Genomic DNA, 23671 nt, shown 5'->3' with positions numbered 1-23671 from the left:
TTACCTTAACCTGTAGCAGATCTACTGTTTTACAATGAAATATACATTTAGGCTATTTATCATACTATGCAGTGAGGGGGCAGATTATAAACTTAATTGTGATGTTCTGCTATGTCTGAGAGCTAAACTTTTTATGCTCCTCCCTAAATTCCTCTCCTGAAGACCCTAAACTCTGAAGATCTGCGTTTCAGCATGTTATATCTGTTCATAAAGAGGTGATACAACGAGCCACAACTTGAGAGTCATTATATAGCCTACGACATTTAAACAGTATGCAAGTATTCGTGAGTTTAAACTTGAACCTTTTCCGTTTGGAGTTAAGCAAGACGATATCTACTGACTTTGTCAGAGCGAAGCTTACATGAAACTGAAATTCCACTTACTTATTTATATATATTGTCGATATTTGTATTACCGTTCATGATGTGGAAGCTGCTGGCCTGTGTTTTCATGGCCTCGACGCTGCATGCGCGCGATCTACGGAAGAGACACTCTACATGCGCGCAACAGTGCGACCTGTCCCGCTGCTCATCTTCTCTGGAGTTTTGTTATTTCGGCGTGGTGAAGGACAGCTGTGGCTGCTGTTCGGTGTGTGCGGCGGGAGAGGGAGACTATTGTGGAGAAGGTGGACTTGGAGTGTGCGGTGTGGGAATGACCTGTGAAGCGCACAGTGCTGAACGCAGCACGTGCGTCTGCGACTCCCAAGAGCCCGTGTGCGGCAGCGACGGCAGGACTTACCCCAGCATCTGTAGACTCAAAGCGGAGAACAGACGCGCTGAGATGAGCGGCATACCTGCTGTCATTTTCATCCAGAGAGGGCCCTGTGAGACTGGTGAGGGAATGAAAAAACGTGCATAACATCCGGCCTGTCAGGTTTGACAAAAGATAATCACTTAACTGGAAGCTAGTTGTTCTGTCGACGTAACAATTTAAATTCAATGTAATAAATTTCTTTAAACATCTAATTTGACGAATGACGTTTTGCAATCCACTCATAAAATAAAGGAATTTCATTCTTTAAAATAAAGGTTGGGCAGTATTGCTGTTGCCATAAATAATCAAATATCAAAAACATCTACCTTTTATGGAATGAAAAGTTTCCATGGAGGTTACAGGCTCTTTATAGAACCATCCATGCTAAAATAAATTAGATTAAAATAAACTTTACTTTACGATGAACCTTTATTTTGAAGACATTTTCATTTAAAACCATTCTAGTGAATAAAAACAGTAAAAAAAAAACCTGCTAAAAATAACTAAATAAATAAAATGGTTTTTCCTGGCACCATTTCTGTTTATTACATGTTGCATTGTAGTAAATTATTCCATTTTAAATGATAATCCTTTTTAAATTAAAATGATTCATGTAAAAACTAAACAGTACCTAGGCAAAAATTTTTACTTTTATTGCAAAACTGTTAAAAGTCAAATAAATAGTTCCACAAGTAAAAATATAAATAGTGTACAATAATGTGATCTGCTATTATTCATCATTGGGCTTATTCATTTAAATGATTTCTGCCAGGCATTTAACTGCTATAATTATGATATCCCTTACATTTAAAATAATTAAAACAATGATTAACCATTTGACTGCCGCTCAACTAAACGGTTGACCATGTTTTTACTGTTTTAAATAATGAGTGTTAAAGTCATTTAAAGAATGACTGCTTTAAATAATGGTTTACACACACAGCATTGTTGGTTTACAAAAAAATCTTACTTGCACTACTACACTTGTTTTTTTTTTGTTGTTGTTGTTTTTTTACGATAAAATCAAAATCATGTTAAATTAGAATTTAAAATATTTTATAGCATACTTCAAAAAATAAAGATGATTTAGTATTCAAAAATGGTTTATTTTGATTTTTTATTTTGATTGGTCTTGCACAGATTTTTCATATTAAATGTATTAATTCCGGGACTTTTACCATGAACCGACATATCTACCATTTGGTAGAGGTTGATATTTTAGAAATTATGGGATGTGTTGGAAAAAAAATTGAGTGTGTTAAATAGCGCCATTAGGAGTTGAGAAAGGCAATCCAATTTTATTTATTTATTTATTTATTTTTTTTGGTGGGGTAGTTAAAGTGTTAATCAACAGATTATTGATTGCTTAGTTATGCCATGGTTTCAGTTTCAAATTTCCATTCAAATAAAATTAATCATAAAGAAAAAAAAATACAATTTAATCTACAAATTCTCACAGCTGCATTACATAAAATGTCTATTTCAAACACAATTTTTGTATTTCTGAGGTCTAATCCACCTAAATTTCTACAGTTATATAATATAGCTACTTTTTAAAAGTGAGAAAGTAAAAAAATCAAAAAGTCATTCAAGGGGCATATCATATCAGATATGAGTGAGTGCAGCTTGACTTAACAGCTTCATGCAAAATTCAACCAAATCCCCTCATAAAAAAGTAAAAGCAGGCATTTACGTGATAATAGATTTATGACTCTACCCACAAACCTCTGCAGTAAAAGAGTTGTAGCATTTCAAATCTATTTCAATGTCAAGGGAACATTGATAGCATTCATTTGAGCGCATGCCAATGCTGGCATTCAGCAGATTTACACATTTTAGGGGAAGGGCTTGGTTGAAGTCAACTCTTTCTTTAACACTTGTTGTTACAAGCCTGATCACAGAGCAGTTTTGAGCATTATTATTGCCATGTTGATTTAAAAAAAAATGACTGAAATCTTGAAATTATATTGTTATAACTACCAAAAACTGTATCATTTTAGGTTATTAAGCTTTTTAAATGCCTTCATGATTATTATGCTAAGATACCTGTGGTGTAATTTCCAAATGAAAGTGATCATATTGTGTTTTTTTTCTCACAGCTTGAGACATGTTTTAACACAAATGTTTGTCAAATGCCTACCGTGTTCTTTTCTTTATAGTTTTCAACAATTTAAGGTGATCTGATACAGCACTGACAGCTGATATTTGAACAGTGGTAGATGTTTTTTTTTTACTATCAGAGAATCAAGCAAATTAATGCTTCAGAATGATGTGACGATAAGCAATTATATAACTGCTTTTAAAAGGGCAGTTCACAGGAAATCTAAATCCTGCTGTAATTTACTGACCCTCATTCTTCCATGGAAAACCTTCTAGGAGGTGTTCTCTTCTATAGAGTAAAAGTAGATGGGGTGCAGATGCTGTCAAGCTTCATAAATGACAAAGTGCAGATGACTCATCATCATGCTCTATATTCAAAGTCCTCTGATGTCATCTGATGACTGTGAAGGCACAAGCTTAAATTGAATTTTCTCACTGAAAATCCCGCTTGACCGCTGTGGGCACCTGTTGTATTCATTGTCGTTCCTTTTATCTTAAACAGATGAAATGTAATTTGGACATAAAAAGATATGTATACCATAAATCAATTACTTGTTTATTTTGGTGATTGTTATCAGAAAAGGTTTTTGTTATGCTGGTTGAAAGTCTCTTCACATCCTCCAATTGTTAAATGCTCCAAATGTATTTATATGTAATATTCTGTGGAAGGTGGAGGACCAATAAAGGTGTGTCCCATCAAAACATTAGGTCTGCACATTAAGCTAGGCTGTACTATCTATCTGCCTAAATTTGTAATTGCATACCTCTGCGCACCCTGTTATTTCAGAAAGGGTAACATCATCAGCAAATAAATACACTCACCGGCCACTTTATTAACTGCTCATTAGGACAAAATTCTAATCAGCCAATCACATGGCAGCAACTTAATGCATTTAGGCATGTAGACATGGTCAGGATGATCAGCTGCAGTTAGCTGAGCATTAGAATGGGGAAGAAAGATGATTTAAGTGACTTTGATCATGGCATGGTAGGTGCCAGATGGGCTGGTCTGAGTATTTCAGAATCTGCTGATCTACTGGGATTTCCACAGGAAACCATTTCTAGGGTTTACAGAAAAGGGTATGATAAAGATAAAAAAAATATCCAATGAGTGGCAATTCTGTGGGGGTGCAAATGCCTTCTTGATGCCAGAGGTCAAAGGAGAATGTCCAGCCCGGTTCCAGCTTATAGAAAGGTTACAGTAACTCAAATAACCACTCGTAACAACCGAGGTATGCAGAAGAGCATCTCTGAATGCACAACATGTCCAACCTTGAGGCGGATGGGCTACAGCAGCAGAAGACCACACCGGGTGCCTCTACTGTCAGCTAAGAACAGGAAACTGAGGCTACAGCCTTCCTGAGTATTGTTGCTGACCATGTCCATCTTTTTATGACCACAGTGTACCCATCTTCGGATGGCTACTTCCAGCAGGATAACGCTCTATGTCATAAAGTGCGAATCATCTTAGACAGGTTTGTTTAACATGACAATGAGTTCACTCTACTCAAATGGCCTTCATAGTGACTAGATCTCAACTCAGTAGAGAACCTTTGGGATGTGGTGGAATGGGAAATTCCCATCATGAATGTGCAGCCGACAAATCTGCAGCAACTGTGTGATGCTATCATGTTAATATGAACTCTGAGCAATATTTCCAGTACCTTTTGAATCTATTCCACTAAGGATTAAGGAAGTTCTCAAGGCAAAAAGTGGTCCAACCTGGTACTAGTAAGGTATACCTAATAAAGTGGCCGGTGAGTATATACTTCTTTAATAAATCAGTTTTTTTTTTTTTTCAATTGCACCAAAAAAGAAAATGACCATACCTCTTTGAAATACTTCCTTGATATGTCATTGAGCCTAAAATCAAATCACATTCCCAATAACTTTTGCAGCCTTTGAAATGTTTTTGTGGGATTTTGTACCTAACCTGTGCCTTTCTATACTTTATCCCGAAGGTCTTTCAAAAGCAGGGTGTAACGTGAGTAAAGGTATAGATTTTCACAAGGAATGATGATGTTCTATAGTCACTGTATATTACATATGGATATGGACAACTTATTTAGGCTGCATTATAGACACAAAGTCATAAATGATGTACAGAATGCATATTTTGCTTAACACACCAATTAAGATTTACTTGATATGTTTTGTGTCAAATTAAAAACCGAATCATTTTTGAACTCAATGATAAAGTTTAGGTTTCAGGTGGAACCCCTGCTTTTATGCATACAAATGTTTTCTGGCAACTGGCCATGAGGTTCACATTTGTTTTGTTATGACAGCTATATACCTTGGGATATGTGATCCATCTATGAAAACCATGTGGCATGTTCTGTCAGCTATGCCTTGCCAAATTCAGGGGGGTCCCCAAAGGGCTAGAAAACACAATGTCACAAACTATTCTGCTCTAAAAGTAGACCCAGTATGCCGAAATAGCCTAGGGAAGACCAATTTCATCTAGTTCTAACATGTTTGATGGATTACGTAAACCTTCTATTCACACATCACATCACAAATTTGCATTTATGAAGCATCAGATGTTTTTTTTTGACAGTGTATGAAAAGAGATGATGATTTAAACAATTATGGCTTTCCCTATTAGGTTTTAATGTGCTGCATTGGTGGTTTAGTGCCACAATAGCTCATTTACCACTACATATATATCTGTGTGTGTGTGTGCTTACCTGTTGAGGTTTTCTCCAGGGAAAGCTATACATGTAATGTCTGGACCTTGACTTTCTCTCTGAGGAGCACAGCGGCTGTCAGCTGCCACAGACTTGGAGATAAGCATGTAACATCAATTTCTGTGGAGACTGTGTGACAAGTTTTCCCTCAGTGACTTCAGGTTGCAGGGTGAAGAAATGAGCTGTACAGGGCCTGTTTGCTTTACTCATAGCTTGCGCCCACACGTTACTATTGTTGATGCATGTTCAAGAGCTACAGTATATTCTGACATTTTGATATGCATTTTAGATTTTGGATCTTGCAAGTGTTTTTTGTTGTGTTTTTTTTTTTTTTGTTGTTTTTGGCTTGGTTAAGAAAATTTGTTAGTAGGCAAGTTTTCCATGATAACAATCTGTCTAATAAGGCGCAACGTAATTGGGAAAAACTGATATTGCAGTATTTAGTGTTTTAGCTATATATTATACGATATAAATACAATTTCACCAGATAATGTGAATAGCTCTATTTTGAAAGAATTCACAATTTTTCTGTGATGACTTTGTTCATATTTGGTTCAAATTTTGTCTGTGTGAGTCCTAATGCCCCAAGAAAGTGAAGTGGACACTGTACTGTCAGTGAGCACCGTCTTTTCGGATTTTCGGCCAAATTCCCTCCATCGGTCCTTGCCCATCATGGCCTTCTAATCATGCCCATCCACTGAATTGGCTCTATCACATTACTTACTTACTTACTTACTTATATTCATTGAATATAGCAAACTAATTAAATTATGGATATAATTATCTAATTACAAGCATAGATAAATACAGCATGGCCAAGATATAAAGCAAATCAAATAAACAGTTCTTTATGGTTTTCTGAAGAGTCTTAATAGCACTGTCACAAATTGATTAATTGTATGTAAATAAACACTGTGTTGTTTTCACAATATAAATAAATAAATAAATAAATAAATAAATAAATAAATAAATAAACACAGTTCATCTCTGTTAAAGTAACAGACTTTAAAAATTCCCTGAAGTGGTTTAAAGTTCAATGTTTAACAGACGGGGACATAGAGTAGCCCCTCCCCCTTTTAAAACCTGCCAATTGCATTCTATTTGAATCACAACTATGCCAGTCATAGCTGTTGAACTCGTCGGACTCATGACAGCCACAGTCTATAACAGTAATACCGAGGCATTTCTCCACTTTAAAATACAGTTTTCTGCATAATTCAATAGGTTCCCGTATGTTTTGTCGCCCATGTCAACTCTCGCATATGATCCACTTTATGCTGAAGCAGACCATACCTGCACATTGCACACATGACGTTACCGCGATACCAGGATTTATTAACCCTGACATCATATTTACACTGTACATAGTAAATTTAATTATTTATATAATTTTCAATTATTTTTTTATATGCGTTTAGGTCAGTTGTGCCCAAACTTTTTCCTATGAAGGGCCAAAAATTTGATTGAGGGTGGTGGGTTTATTCATATATAAAGTTTATTCATATGTAAAGTTTATTCATATATAAAAAAATACTTTAATCATATTAATAATTATTTATACATTTTTACATTTTACAATGAACTTCTTACAATAAAAACAATCATATTTATAACACAAATGGAGTTTTAAAAAGTGGAAAACACAAGTCAAGCTGCACTTGCTTTCACCTTGATCGATCTGTTGAGTGACAGACAGCATTTATATTTTAAACATCTGATTCGTTCACAGCATTAAATCACTTAATTTCAGTTTGCTTTTTTTGTAGCTCAACAATTAAACTAACAAAAGGTTATGATAAATTAGAAATGATGAACTCTGTCTGTGCCAATGGCGTAGTGGAAAGTGCATCGACACATGCACTCCGGTGCACACAGCGACCTGAGTTCGATTTCCGCTTGAGGTCGTATGCTGATGCTTCCTCTCTCTCTGCTCCCCAAACTTTAATGTCAATAAACTGATTTCACGTTTTAAACAGCAAAATCGAGGCTGTGGTGGGAAGAAACCCGGAAGTATCGCCCGAGTCACACAGGAATGTTGTGTACCTGGCTGTATATCTTAACAGCTAAGTGACACAAATTTATACTTTCACCGCCTTCCGGGTGACTCAAAAGTCCGTTCTGAATGAATAGTGCAAATAAAAAGGGATATTGGACCTCATTTTTAGCTAAGTTAAGGGAAATGGCACTAGTTAGCTAACGTTTTCTTTGCCAAACACAAATTTTAGATGCCGTTCATCAAACTCAAGTTCATGAACTGATTCACTATATTAGACTTGTAAAGATACAAAATTTCAGTACTGAAATAAAAAAAAATTCCCCGTTAACATTTAAGCACTGTTGATGGCATTCTTAAACACCGCTGACTTGCCATTGTGTTCATGTGCTCAACAGAAATGACTGTGATTGGTCGTGAAGGTCATCAGTTCACGGCACTTCACCGATGTTTACCGAGCGAAAGCACAGACAAGCAACACGCTGATCGACTGATGTTCACGACTTTAACCCTCCAATGTCCATGTCTCTGTGTTTGCGCTTGGTGAGAATCGGTGAGCTGATTACCTTCACGGCCAATCACCATCATTTCTGTTGAGCACTGGTGAGTACTATGGCAAATCAGCGCTGTTCATGAGGAAATGGACATTTTTAAAACTTCAGCACTGTGACAACACTATTACAGACAACACAAGGATGTGCTACAGAGAACTGTACTGTTTTATTCGCTCACCGGATTACATAGGCTGAAGCAGGGAAGCGTGTTTACCTGCTGCCATGAACGAAGACTATGACACTTTGGCGTATTACTCTAAAAAAGATTGTTATGTTGTTTGATGCCTAATATGCTTTTAATTGTTTAAATTAAACTGAACTGAATGATATTAAAGTGATGTTTACACAATATCTGCATTTTAAAATCGCGGAAACAGCTGTAGGTTTGTAGTACACAGCATGTTATTGCGATGTTTACAGTGCTGATCCCACACTTCCGGGTTTCTTCCCACCGCAGCCTCGCTTTCGTGTCTTAAAATGGGCGGCCGTGTGAAATAAGCGTATTCTCACTACTATCCAATTAAGGCGACAAAATAATAATAAAATAAAGAAGTGATGATCTCTGTTGCAGGCATTTGCCCCATTTCCCATCATTCTCCCTCTCTTTTCAGATGGGTTGGCGGGCCAAATCAAAGGTTACTATGGGCCAACTTTGGCCCACGGGCCCTAGTTTGGGCATCTCTAGTTTAGGAGAACTTTCAGTTTGAACACTTTTTGACTTGAATAAATTACAGATTTTTTTAGCATAAGCAATAGCGCTTTGAAGAGAGCGGGACGAATCAGATACTACAGAGCATTTGATTGGTCAGAAAAACATGAGAAACATCAAGTATAAGGTGACATCAAAAAATACTGTTGCTGGAAGTGACAAACCTAAAGATTTGAATGTTTATATCTTCTAAAATTGAATTTTGTCACTGTTTTGGAGCACACTAGATTATAGATTGCCAAAAGACTAACATGTTGATACGAACTATTAAAATTAGATAGTTATTAAACTATTAAAATTTTGATTTCACAGGACCTTCATGTGCTTAAATGCTCAGTCACAAGTCTTAAAGGGTTATTACACCCCAAAAAATGTATTTAGTTAATATTGACTCACCCTCAAGTGGTTTCAAACCTTTATGAGTTTCTTTTTTCTGTTGAACCAAAAAGTTGGAACTTTGGTTACTGGTAGCCATTTACATCAATAGAAAGAAGAAGAAAAAACATTCTATGAAAGTCAATGGTTACAGGTTTCTGACATTTTTCAAAATAACTTATTTTATGTTCAGCAGAAGAATGAAACTCAAACAGGTTTGGAACAATTGGAGGATGAGTAATATTTATTTTGGGTGAACTACCTCTTTAAAAACATGCAAATAATAAAAAAACTTTCACTAAATAAAGGTTAACTATGCAATGACTCTGTAAATCATGTGTTTTTAACTATGGTGCCTGGTCAACTATAATCCCTTCCTGACATTGCACATACTAAGATGTCGATGTTGAAAATATATATTGTGCTTGATACTTTCTAATTTAATTTGTGTCATTTTTGTCTGCTCTCTTTCCTTTAAAGGATCTCGAAATCCAAGCAGCATGCGCTACAAATTTAACTTCATAGCAGATGTGGTGGATAAGATCGCCCCTGCAGTGGTCCATCTAGAACTCTTTAGTCGGTAAGGACAGATGGTGTTGGTTGTGTAGATGCTGAGCAGAGAGTAGATGCTTGGTTTTCTAGGCTGGCTCTGACTCAACTCTTGATGTGTGATTAAATTATGGTGATATAATTGTTTTTGCGTGTTTGTTTTTAGGCAGACTTTCAGAAATTAGAGCAGAGAGTGTATACTGCTGTTTAGATCAGAATGTTTGTTTAGAGAATAACTGAATTTTGCATACGTTTAGTTATTGGTGTATTATTATGTGAGAAAATATGAAGTGTTACCACCAACAAACATTTTAGGTGCTGTATATAAGATTTGGACTCTAAAGCATAAAAATACCAGAATATGTTTGCAGATATTTAAGAAACATGCAGTGAAAATATCTGAAAAACAATGCTGAAGTCAGATATTCTGCTTTAAAAAATGTGTGTGCGTTGTGTGCCGGAACGTCTGACTTTGTTTTGGTCATTTTTACCCACTCAATGCCAGTTTAGCCAAATATATTTCAGCACTCCAGGTTGCCTTATTGGAAAACTACATATTCCATTCATTCAGTCAGGAAGGCTCTCAGAGTATGCGCCTGCAACCAAAAAGCAATGTCTGCTGGACAGTAACGGCCCTGAAATGAGATGCAGAGTTCCACATGAGGTGGTTATTAATTAGCAAATAATATAAATATTACAAATGTAAATATTAGGCGAGCAGGTCACATTGTAGCCCTGTGTCCCAACAAAATGCTACCTGGCAAGATTTGCAGTGATAAGCAATTTGGCTGTTGAAATTGATGAAACATGATAGAAATTTAAATACAGCCATTCAGAAGCACAGAATAGTGCACTTACTGCACACCAACAAAATGGTAAGGTTTACAATCTAATTAATACATATTAAACCTCCTTAACATTATTATATGTACATACTGAATGATTGATATTTGTTGGCTTCCAGTGAGTCACAGCTGTAAAGTTCAATTTCAAATCTGCTGCTTTAGTATGGCAATAAATGTCAAGTAAAATGGCATTTAAACTCTCATTATTAACATTTAACACTGAATAAAGCACATGAGGTGTATGTGAGGTGATCACAGTTTATCCTGTTGTTCACCTGTGAGAAATAGAAGTTGTTTCTAAAATAGAAATTTCAGGTGTTGGTTAGGACAAAAATTCCTTTTATTTTGGAAAATATTTCTTCTATCGTGTGCCATTACTTTTAGTGATTTGAATTGAAATCAGCCTTTAGGCTCGATAGTCAGGCACACTCCTGATGGTGTCATAAATCTGGCAACCTGCACTTGCGTAGACTCCTCAGAGGAGAAGCCGAGTGAAAATGTGTTTTGATCCAGGAGTGCGATACCTAGTTCAAGCACTGGGTGTCAAACTTACATACTACACCTTTAAACACTTGCACAATTTAAAAGAATGTTAAATGCTCTTTAAAATTGGGCTCTTAATTGTGCTCCATCGAAAAAAAATATGTAGCTTAAAAGGGGTAATAATTTTGACCTTAAAATGTTTTAAAATAAATGTTAGCCAAAATAAAACAATAAGACTTTCTCCAGAAGAAAAAAATATTGTAAGAAATACTGTGAAAATTCCCTTGCTCTGTTAAACATCATTTGGGAAATATTTTAAAAAGAAAAAAAAAAAAAAAAAATCAAAGAGGGGCTAATAATTCTGACCTCAACTGTATTTTATAATATAGGGATTTTCAAGATTTGTGAGTCATACAGCTCCGCATAACTCAAAACAGCAACCACAAGTCTCTCCTCCATCTTCAAAAGTTTCCGTTGTTGTCTTGACAACACAAACACTGCAGGCACCTCAACGGAAACCCCGCCTCTGCTTTCATTTGATTGGAGAATGAAAAAGACGCAACTGACAAGGCGTTTTTCCACTCAGAGTTGTCTTTTTTTTTTTTACTGCGAGCGCACAGCGCGTAAGGGCAAAAACGCAAGGCACAGCAAGAGGTTAAAACGAGAGGCGCACATAAGCAGCACACAAAACACTCACAGCCTTTAGTAGATCATTCAAAAAAAGGCGCCTCTCAACACAAAAAGTGAGTTCGGTGTGATCGGCCCCTAAGACTACATTCATTTGATCAAAGATTCACTAAAATGGTGACATTTTGAAATGTTACCATTTAAAACTATATAAAAGCTTTAATTTTAATAAACTTTTTTTCCAGCATCATTACTGCCATTTTTACTGCATTATTATTAAATGATTATTAGGCTTTTTTAATTAATAAGGGGTTTAAAATAGCAGTATTTATTTGAAATGTCATTAATTGCAATAATAATACAGTAATAAATGTATACTATATTTACTTCCAGACTGCCTTTTTCCAACCAAGACGTCCCTGTGTCCAGTGGTTCAGGCTTTATAGTGTCAGAGGACGGGTGGATCGTCACTAACGCACACGTACTGTCTAATAAGCAACGCATCAAAGTGGAGCTGAAAAATGGCATGATCTATGATGCCACAATCAAAGATGTGGATCAGAAAATAGACATTGCTCTTATCAAGATCGACTCAGAGGTAAGAAGCCCAAAATCTGAATCAGGGGACATGGATGAATGACTTAACCAATAACAATACAGCCTCCAGAAGCCATAAGCGATCAAAATACCCTCTGTTGCTTTAGGGGAAAAAATGTTGTCCTGGAATATTACGGCTCGGGCCCTCTGGTTTATTATCAAGCGACTAGCTTCACAGCTGCTGGAGGTAAATTAATCTTGGGTAGGCAGTCCAGCAGATGTTTCTGGAGTCAGCAAGGGCTCGTGCCACCAGAAATTAGATTCTGCTTCTAGACATAGTTAATTTGCTTTCTGATTCTCTCAGGTCTTACAAATTCCAACTTTTCCACCTATATTCCAAGTGATGTTGTAACCATGTCTGTTTGCCACTGACATTATGTCTTTGTAAACACAAACTACACACAACCCTGAAATTTCTCTCCACGTAAAAAAAAAAAAAAGTCTTTCTGACTGATATAGAAGCAACTCCTAAGACCGTCTTCAAAGTCAAGCTCTGATCAGCGGCACAAAATATCATCTGCCAACACCAATAACGTCCCGTCATAACCCAGACCATAGCAACAGCATGTAGCACAATGATTGGTAATCACTTTAATGCAGTCCCAGACTGTGTATGGCTGCATGTGGTTTCAAAAAGGAGGAGAAAAGTGAAGAAAATGTGCTGGGGAGGCAGATGGCAATCTGTTATTTTTGCAGTGCTCAGGCCCCCACAGCAGTAGCCTGCGGAGTCAAGGTTGGGACAGAGTGTAAAAGCGTCCTGCTCTAGAAGCGCTGCTAATCAAGCCTGGTGCTTCAGCCTCAAGTCATAGAAATGCACCCTGCAGAGCGCAGGCAGGCAGAGACAGGCTCAGGATCAGACTGGCTGCTGGCTTCAAACATTTCAGGGAAACTTATTAGACTCCTCTATAAGGGTGACAGCACAGAAGATAGAGAAGTTGTTGTTTTGTTTGCTGTGGTGATAAAAATGCCCATGTTGAAATTATGTAAATGTTAATGTATAAGTCTGTAATGGCCTCAGTTCAAGTGACAACACACTGAGTGCTTGAACTGCACTACTTATAGCTAAAATTATGGATAAACCGGAGAAGGTATGTTGTAAAATAAAATACAGCTTACTGAATTTTTTTTTTAACCCTGAGTTACAGCCGCAGAAATACACCAGTAAAACAGCATGAGAACTAGAATGTCATCTGACTGTACACTGACCTCAACCAAGTCGTTAAGTGTCCAGTTTCATTATCGAAATGTATGACGAAAAATGCTCGGAGAGATTTTTTTTCTCCAATTGCGAGATGATGATACAGTCAATAAACTATAATTGTGACTATTTCACTTGCAATGTCTTTATACATTACAATACAATAAAATCTTTCCCCCAAAAAATTACATTTTTAAACATTTAGTCTTTAGTCTAGCTGTTTTACTAATCATTATACAGCGGGGAAAAGAAGTATTGAACATGTCACCAGTTTTCTTAGAAAACATTATTTTTAAAGGTGCCATTGACTTCAAATTTTCACCAGATGCAGGTAATAATGAAAAAAATCCATATATGAGAGAAAAAAAAATTCAAGTAGTTTACTAATTAAAGGTGCAGTAGGTGATTGTCTTCAGAAACAGTTTTGTTGTTCTGGTTGAAAGTCTCTTCACATTCCAATAGTATTGATTAAAGTAAATGATCTAAATGTATGTTTATGTATTTTTATATTCTGTGTAAGGCATAAGACTAAATGTTCATTCAATTAAAATAGTGTCGGGCAGACATCTCCAAATATTCTGATACGTAGCTCAAACTGTCTGTCAGCAAATGCAGATTGGAGCTACTGCGCACCTGTTTGTACGCAGCTCTGCCGTTTGTGCATACACGTGCTGCACGTTCACGAGCGGGAGAGAGAGCGAGCGCGAGAGTGAGCGGTAAAAACATGCTGAATCGAAACTTTTTTAAAATCCTGGATCAAATATTGGGGTTACTTTTGCACGCTGGAGGAAGGACGATACCATGGCTGAAGTATTTCTCTCAGAAAGGTAATGCTATGTTTTAAAACTTTTTTTGTCACGCAGAGCTGATGTAGATTGGGTTGTTATGAATAGGCTATATGCACAGAAGTGTTGCAATCTTCAAAATTAATTGTTTCTTCGGTGCACCGCGATGCAGATGCGGACAATTCAGTATCGGTTCAGTAATAATCATAACCGGTTATTATGTCCTGACGTCATTTATCTCATATGCGCTATGTCGCCGTAGCTTACTATGGCAATGGAGGCGAGCACGAGTATTTACAACGCTCCAACTACTTAAAAACGCAGAAACTGTGTACACTTTCACTGCGTGTTTTTGCTGGACAGTCTTTCACTGATACTGATACGTGACTTTTTCTCTCCTCTCAGCTGTTACAGCGATACTTCTGGATAGAGGTCTGCATTCGCAGGAATAAATTTCCGAATAAATCGCGGGAGCAGTCGGTAACTCTGGTGTAATTTGAATGGGAGCGGCGGTCTAACAAAATCGCTCCCGAGCGAGCAAGCACGCATGTGTGTTTATGTGTGTGAATGAGAGAGAGCGTGATGCTGTGTGTTGCTTGTTTGGTGCTGTCTATGTTTGTGTTTGTGTGTGTGTGTGTGTGTGTGTGAATGAGAGCGTGAAGCCGTGTCGCTTGTTTGGTGCTGTCTATGTTTGTGTGTATGTGTGTGAATGCGAGAGAGCGCGATGCTGTGTGTCGCTGTCGCTTGCTTGGTGCTGTGTGTGTGTTTATATAAAATCTGGTTCAATTCCATGTCACCGGCTCCTATTATTCCCAGGAAAAAAACATGACGTGTTCAATACTTATTTTTCCTGCTGTAAGTCATTTAACTATAAGTATCTTGATAATGATTTTAAGTAAGGTAGTTAGCATTTTCATCTTCTTTTATTTCTGTGTCAAAATAACCAGTTAGAGCATAATAATGGATAAAAAATGCATTTTGATAAAAATAATAAACTACAGTGCTTCTCTTTCACTCTGTGTCTTTATAGACTCCCCTCCCTGTGCTTTTACTTGGTCGTTCATCAGACCTGAGGCCAGGGGAGTTTGTAGTGGCCGTAGGAAGCCCGTTTTCCCTTCAAAACACAGTGACCACCGGCATCATCAGCACTACCCACCGAGGAGGTCATGAACTTGGCCTGCAGAACTCTGATATGGAGTACATTCAAACAGATGCCATCATTAATGTAACCATTTCACACAGACACCATTTCAATATTAGTGTGACAAGACAGTCAAGTGTGTTTTTATGAAAATAAATAGAATGTCCATATTTCCACTCGCAGTACGGCAACTCAGGAGGACCCCTTGTAAACTTGGTAAGAACCATTTGTTATTCTCTCTCTTATTCAGCATTATATTTTGAACAAAATTCTCACTCTCAGCTGCTTACAGAGCTTGTGTATCTCTATTTGTTTCAGTAAATTTCCCCCCAAGGTTATCATCGCTCTTGTTGCTATTTGTTCAGCATTCGGCGTTAGTATTCATGGTCGCTTACTGTGCAGTGTCTACTATTTCTGTGTCTCCTGCCATCTGGAAATGCAGTATACCCTGGGCAAATTACCTGCAGTGGTTTTTATTAGTCTATTGATCTTCGTAAGAGAAAACACAACATGTGTCCTTGAAGGTGCCTCCGGCTCAAGCATGCATCTGGAGTTGCAATAGAAATATTTTCAGTTATAGTGCACAATGGGAGCTTTAAAATATGTTAAAAAATAATAATAATAATAATGACAATAAAAACCCTGCACAGATGCACCATAAACCTGGAATCAAAGAATGAAACAATACAAGCAAAAAGCTGTATTTCAAGCTGATTTAGTTACACTGATATCTGATTACTGCACTATATATACTGTTAGCTTAAACCACTAAACACACATTAAAAATTAAAATCATAGACTAAATAATTTATAAATATTTTACAAAATATAAAAACGTATTGCCAATTGTCAGAAATGGTGTAATCATCATCAATCAATTTTTGAATTTTAGTTGTGGTATATCTTGATCTCATTGGGAAAATGTGCCCAGGGAAACATTTTTGAGAACCGACAAATGTGTGCTCACTGGTATGTATGGCCGCATTTTGTGTGTAAAACGAACACTACAGGGCAGTACCGCTGACTGCTTTCCTCCAAATAGATGCTTTTCAAGAGTGACTGGTTTGCTTGGTAGCTCACCACAAACTGTGTCAGAATTGGGACGTGGAGTGGACCGGGGTTCGAGACTGGCGAAGGAATATTCCATGTAAATCAGTTAAAATAAAACCCATAAAAGCAGTGTGAGATCAAGGAAGATGGACGCGGTCCACAATGGCTTTTCGCTTCTAGTTTGCTTTTGAAAACACTATCGTTAGGTTTTATCGAAGGGGGTGCGTGGGTCAGTCGATATCAAGCTGATATATTATGCACGACAACAAGGCGACCTGCTTCTCTCACAGATGTCTGCTAGAGAGTTGTTCAGATTTCCAGAAATGTCCACAGTGGCCCCCTAGTGGATTTGTGAGAAATGGCACATACAAGAAAATGCTCTAGTATTTGAGATTAAGTGCATCCCAAATCGCATACTTATGCACTATTCTACGCCATTCTAAGTAGTGCACACTGAAATTCTGAAAAGAATAAGTGCACTATAAATACCTAGATGAATATAAATACCACTTATTCAATCGGTAAAATGAAGTGTGGAATGTTGGACACTTCACGCACTCAACCGTCGCTGCTTTGCTCACGTAGCAGAAGGGACGAGGCTTTCTGCAAAGATGTTGGATTACCTTATTTTGGATTGTGAAAGCAAAATTCTTCTACAAGAGTGATTATACCGCCTCCTGATCATGATTGCGGTTATACTCATGGCAGGTATTATTTGGTAGTTTGGTAATATATTTCACTACTCTGACAATCATCAAACATTATCTGGGAAATGGTTTGAATTTCCGCTTAGTAAAAAAAAACATTAGTGTTCCATTTAAGACAGCACTGCATTCATATACTATGCTGTTGAGTGTGTAAGTGCACAAGTACAAAGTGCATAATTGCATAGTGTATAGTGTGCCATTTGGGACGCAGCTCTTGTCAAAGATGTGCAAGGTGCACTCTAGTGGATTTGTGAAAACAAAAACTGCAAGACATAGTTCAGGGTACGTATTTCTAAAAAACAATTGTAGAAATAGGCACATATTCCCAATGAGTCTGGGTTGCATGTTTTTACAACATAAAAAGGCAGCAAAACAATGAACAAAATTTGATTTTGGAGGGACTCCTGTGAGTCAGTGGTATATTGTATTGTATTGTGACTGAAGCCTAATCTATAGTATACAGTGCATCCGGAAAGTATTCATAGCGCTTGACTCTTTCCACATTTATTTATGTTACAGCCTTTTTCCAAAATGGGTTAAATTGATTTGTTTCCTCAAAATTCTACACACAATACCCCATAATGACAATGTGAAAAATGTTTGTGATTTTTTGAAATTGCTGCAAATTTATTAAAAATAAAAACCTGAAAAATCACATGTACATAAGTATTCACAGCCTTTGTTGTGAAGCTCTAAATTAAAGCTCAGGTACATTCTGTTTCCACTGATCATTCTTTAGATGTTTCAGCAGCTTAATTAGAGTGCCCTTGATTTGAAAAGGTATACACCTGTCTTTATAAGGTCCCAGGGCATGTCAAAGCACAAACCAAGCATGAAGACAAAGGAACTGTTTGTAGACCGGTCTGTTGGAGTGAATGCTAGGCGTTATGTTTGGAGAAAACCAGGCACCGCTCATCACCAGGCTAATACCATCCCTTCAGTGAAGCATGGTGGTGGCAGCATCATGCTGTGGGCATGTTTTTCAGCAGCAGGAACTGGAAGAATAGTCAAGATAGAGGGAAAGATGAATGCAGCAATGCACAGAGACTTCCTGAATGAAAACCTGCTTCAGAGCGCTCTTGACCTCAGACTGGGGTGACGGTTCATCTTCCAGCAGGACAATGACCCAAAGCACAGCGCCAAAATATCAATGGAGTGGCTTCACAACAACTCGGTGAATGTCCTTGAGTGGCCCAGCCAGAGCCCAGATCTAAATCCTATCGAACATCTCTGGAGAGATCTGAAAATGGCTGTACACCGTCGCTTCCCATCCAACCTGATAGAGCCTGAGAGGTACTGCAAAGAGGAATGGGCAAAATTTCCCAAAGACAGGTGTGCCAAGCTTTTGGCATCATATTCAAAAAGACCTGAGGCTGTAATTGCTGCCAAAGGGGCATCAACAAAGTATTGAGCAAAGGCTGTGAATACTTATGTACATGTGATTTTTCAAGTTTTTTATTTTTAATAAATTTGCAACAATTTTAAAAAATCTTGTTTTCACGTTGTCATTATGGGCAATTGTGTGTAGAATTGAGCAAATAAATGAATTGAATCCATTTGGGAATAAAGCTGGAAAAATGTGGAAAAAATTAAGCACTATGAATACTTCCCGGGTGCACTGTTTTTAGGTTATATATGATGAGTATGATTAAAAAGAAATGCTGAAAACTGCAGTTTTACTCCTGTTATGGTAATTTCGAATAGTTCTTTATTTTTATTTTTTTTTATCTCCACTGTGTATACACTACACACATATATACAGTAATTATACTAATAGTTAACCCAATGATAACCATCTCTTCAGTGTCTCAAGATAGCTGTTCATTCATTACACTGCATTTCAATGTTATGCTCCCTGTTTCCGGTTTCAAGGATGGGGATGTCATTGGCATTAACACTCTGAAGGTAACACCAGGAATATCATTTGCCATTCCCTCAGACCGAATACGGCAATTCCTCGCAGATTCCTACGAAAGACAAAGAAAAGGTCTGCAAACTCTGAGTCTATTTTTTTTTACTTGAATAAATTTATGGTTTAGTGCTGCCAATTCTGTCATACTTATGTGGTCTTAAACCCCTAAGATTTTTGTTTATCTTCCGAACATAATAAATTATATTTTTAAGTCAGTTTGCCCCAGAACTCTTAAATGTTTGTAAAGAAAGACAAAAATACATTTATTTGAATCAAGATGTTTAAACTAAGACCTCTGAAGGCATTTATACTACGAAGTATAAACAGATTAAATGTTGGCTTTGTTCACGTATAAAGAGTGCACAGCCAGTACAAACAGAGGCTCAACCATCCCTGACTGACATGCAACACCAAACCTCTTTGGTTCTAGAAGACACACAAATCTGCTGCTTAATACACAGCTTTCACCTCAATGGTTCTACAGTAATGTGCTAAACAAGCTTGATTGCACTTCCTTGATCAAGTTTGATTATGCATGTTTAAACGCCCAAATTAAAATGTGTTCATTCATTACATGAAGTGATCATGTCTTTTCAAAAGCCTTGAATTAAATACATCGGAAAAGCCTCTCTGGTTTGATTTAGAGTATTCTCAGCATAAGGTTGAGTAACTGATGACAGAACTTATATATATATATATATATATATATATATATATATATATATATATATATATATATATATATATATATATATATATATATATATATATATATAAAACTTGCTTTTAGAAATGTTCTATCTTACATGTTATAGTACACTGTAAAAATTGTAATCACAAAAAGTCAAGACAACATATATTTGTGTGTTGCTTTAAGTTGTTTTAATAAGCTATTTAGCTTTCAGCTAACTTTAAGTTATACAAAGTTTAACTTAATATTTTAATCCTAACATTATAATATATTTAATACTATTAATATTTTTTAAATTACTAGAAAAGTTCATTTGAATAAACTAAAAATATTAGGCAGAACGATTGTTTTACAGCGTACAGATTGATTAATCTTAATATATCATCATCTTATCCAACGTTTCATCGAAAGTTTCATATAATTTTGAGTGTTTATTTTTATTTTTTTTAACTACAACTTCAACTGCAGTTTAGCAGTTTTTACTTCCATTCAGTGACATTTCATTCATGTCCAAGTGACAAACTCTAACATACTGGATGACAGTATGAAATAAGGGCTGATAGGAGAGCGTTGTTTTAATGGAATTTGATAGTGCACCCCGAATGAAAAGTAAACCTCAGCATTGTCTCTATTAAAATCGAGGTATTGGTGTCCATGTAAACATACTGAGTGATAGACAGGGTGAACAATCTCTTCAAAAGGGATAGTACACCCAAAAAATGTTATTTACTTACTGTTTACTCGCCCTTAAGGGGTTCCAAACCTTTGGGTTTCTTTCATCTGTTAATAACAGAAGAAATAAGATATTTTGTGGAAGGCTGAAATCCTGTAACTGTTGCCATTCATAGTAGGAAAAACAAATATTATGGAATTCAATGGTAACAGGTTACAGCATTCTTCAAAATATCTTCTTTTGTGTTCAACGGAAGAAACTCAAATGGGTTTCAAGAAAGTTTCAAACAGGAATTTTTGGGTGAACTATCCCTTTAAGCAGCTGTTTCTCACATTACAGGCAGAACACTGACAAAAAAGAAATACATGGGAGTGAGAATGCTTCAACTTTCAGCTGCGTAAGTTTCTTTTAAACTGTTGATGAAGATGTCAAATAAACTTTGCACCATTTTTGATGTGATGCTTCACTTGTTTAATCAGTTTGATTAGGGAGCTCAGGGAGAAGGAGAGCAGCTTCCCTGATGTGAGCTCAGGAGTGTATGTGTATGAGGTTATTCCAGGGACAGCTGCCTTCAGGTAAAGAGATTTGCCTACACCCCTCATCCCACCTCTCCCAATTATCCCTTACTGCACCTATTTTTACACTCATCTAAGCCCAGAGGCCCCTTTCAAATCATCATAACCTTCAGTCAGATCAAGATTTACTGAATATCCTCATCGGATGCCACAGGGGCTTTTACATATTTGCCCAGTGAATACACTTTTTCCTGCTGCATCCCTGTTCTATAATGACTTTCCCCTTGTGGTATTTTGTTTTTGTATGTAAAGTGTCTAGTTTTGAAACACAAATTATTTCACCAAATTTTTAATTCTGTAATATCCTGTCCCTCATTTCATTACGGACTCACTTTCATATGTGAAACAGAAGATATTTTGACAAACTGAATAAAATGCTTTGCCTCTTTGGTTACCAACATTATTCAAAATATCTATCCATTATTCAATAACAGCATCTCACAGAAGAAGAAAAAACAGTCTGATACTTGTTTGGAATGAAATGATAGTGAGTTTTTATATATTGGAATTAGCTGTGTCCTCTTCAATTGCTTTATCTACTTGAACAAATTAGAATTCGTTATACAAAACTAGTTTGCCAAAGAAATTATAGTATGAATTTTTTTAGATTTAGATCTAAAACCTGATCAGTTATCTGTTGCAATTAGCACAAAATTATATATACTGAATTGAACAATTATGAAGAGTATAACTGATTTATTTTATTTTATTTTTTGTAGCGCTGGCATGCTTAACCAGGACGTGATAATCAGCATTAATGGACAACCAGTGTATTCTACGGAAGATGTGAGTCAGGCAGTACAGTCGAATGAAATTCTCTCTTTGATGGTGCGGCGTGCTAAGAAAGAAATCACACTAACAGTAGTTCCTGGAGAAGTGGACTGATAAGAATCACGCCTCTTAAAATGAACTGAATGAAATGAGCATTATAATGATAACAGATGATATCATGAAGTGTTACAGCCCACTGATGCAGTTTGATACACACATATGCAGGTCTTTTGTGTAAGAACTGTTGTATATATTCTTCTGACAGTGTTTGCCATCTTTTTTGTTTATTTTTTTAAGAGTTTTAAGTTGCAAAGTATATTTTATGTTACTGTTATTCATTACCACTCAAAGGTGTATGGGCAGTTCTTTTTTGTTCAGAACTACATTGAGAATAATACGGTTTACGAAATAATGTTACAATTTAAACATTTAAAAAATAGTTTTCAGCATCATTATTCCAGTCATTGATGTCGCGTGATATTTCTAATAAGCTAATTTGGTGCTCAAAAACATTTCTTTTTGTTCTCAATGCTGAAAAGAGTTTGTGCTGCTTAATATTTTATAGAAAATGTGATGCTTTTAAAACTCTTAAAAAATATATATAAATCATTTATAACATTGCAATGTTCTGACTGTCACAAATTAATCTTTTCTTAATGTTTTAATTTCTGTTAATGAAAGCACTTAATAAAAAACTTTTGCATTGTGTTTTAAATATTGATGCATTTAATCTTCAGCAGCTGAAAAATATTCACCAAAAATGACAATAAAAAAAGGTTTTCTGCGTAAGAGAAAAACGGCCACAAATATGAGCCAAAAAAAAAGATTATGTTGCACCGCACTGACCAGCATGCTGGTTTTACTCTACCTCTAGCCATATTCACTGTGGAGTGAAGTGGCTTTAACACTGTATGCTGAAAATGCTGCACTATAAACACTGTAGAGAGTAATGCCTTAGGCTGCATTAACACTGCAGATCTTTTAAATATGGTCAATCCCGATTTTGTGACTATCTAATTTTTTTGATGACCCGCTTGCATCATATTTTAAACAACTCATATCCAATTGTCTGCATTTATACTGTTTATGGCAAAGACGCAATGACCAGGAAAAAAAAATTAAATTAAATAAGAGCGGGCGCTGACTGACAACTGATAATAAGAGCACTTTTTTTCCTCAATTCCTCACTTGGCGGCCATTTTTGAAACGCCTCTCAGGCAGTATGCTCAGGCATTCTGTCTGAATGGGGAAACATCAAATTCTTTAAAACTGCTTGCCAAGATTCCCACTGAATTTCATATTAGGAATCACCAATAAAATTAAACAACAATTATTCCTTTAGTTTCATTTCTAGTTCATTTTCTTTTCATTTCATTTCATTTTCTTTTCATTTTCTTTTCATTTTTAGTTTCGTTCAAATCACACAAAATCTGCAGAACTTAAGGCTGGTCCAAGCCCCTCCTCCAGATTATCATCAGTCTATAGCAGGGGTGTCCAAACTCGGTCCTGGAGGGCTAGTGTCCTGCATATTTTACTTCCAACTCCAATTAAACACACCTGAACCAAGAGGGGTCTGGCTGCAGACTCGGTGCAGTGCAATCGGAGCTGCATCCAATGCTTTTTAATGGGCTCACCTAACCCCACCTCTCTCAGTGACTTCACTCGCTTCATTTGAGTGCATTGTGTCTGACATTGCATCGCTGAGTGATGCAATCTCAGCTTGCATCTTAAAGGCTGCATCCAGATACCGCCTGAACCAGCTAATCAAGCTCTTTCTAGGTATCCTAGAAACTTCCAGGCAGGTGTGTAGAAGGAAGTTGGAGCTAAACTATGCAGGACACCGGCCTCCAGGATCAAGTTTGGACATCCCTGGTCTATAGCAATTGATGATTG

General features: G+C 36.6%; 1 protein-coding gene across 1 annotated transcript; it reads left to right on the top strand.

Annotated features, from left to right (window-relative positions):
- Positions 1–205: 205 nt before the first annotated feature.
- Positions 206–22383, top strand: htra4 (HtrA serine peptidase 4). Its single transcript, XM_056457839.1, has 9 exons — positions 206–832; positions 9655–9754; positions 12072–12276; positions 15289–15483; positions 15583–15615; positions 19029–19143; positions 20772–20829; positions 20912–21007; positions 21727–22383. The coding sequence occupies exons 1-9, from the start codon at positions 421–423 to the stop codon at positions 21890–21892; spliced, it is 1380 nt and encodes a 459-aa protein (XP_056313814.1). The 5' UTR covers positions 206–420; the 3' UTR covers positions 21893–22383.
- Positions 22384–23671: the final 1288 nt, after the last annotated feature.

Source organism: Danio aesculapii, chromosome 5 (assembly GCF_903798145.1).
Source record: "Danio aesculapii chromosome 5, fDanAes4.1, whole genome shotgun sequence".
In the NCBI taxonomy this organism is placed as follows: domain Eukaryota; kingdom Metazoa; phylum Chordata; class Actinopteri; order Cypriniformes; family Danionidae; genus Danio; species Danio aesculapii.
Note: the sequence above shows the minus strand (reverse complement) of the source record. Positions and strands in the feature narration are given on the sequence as shown.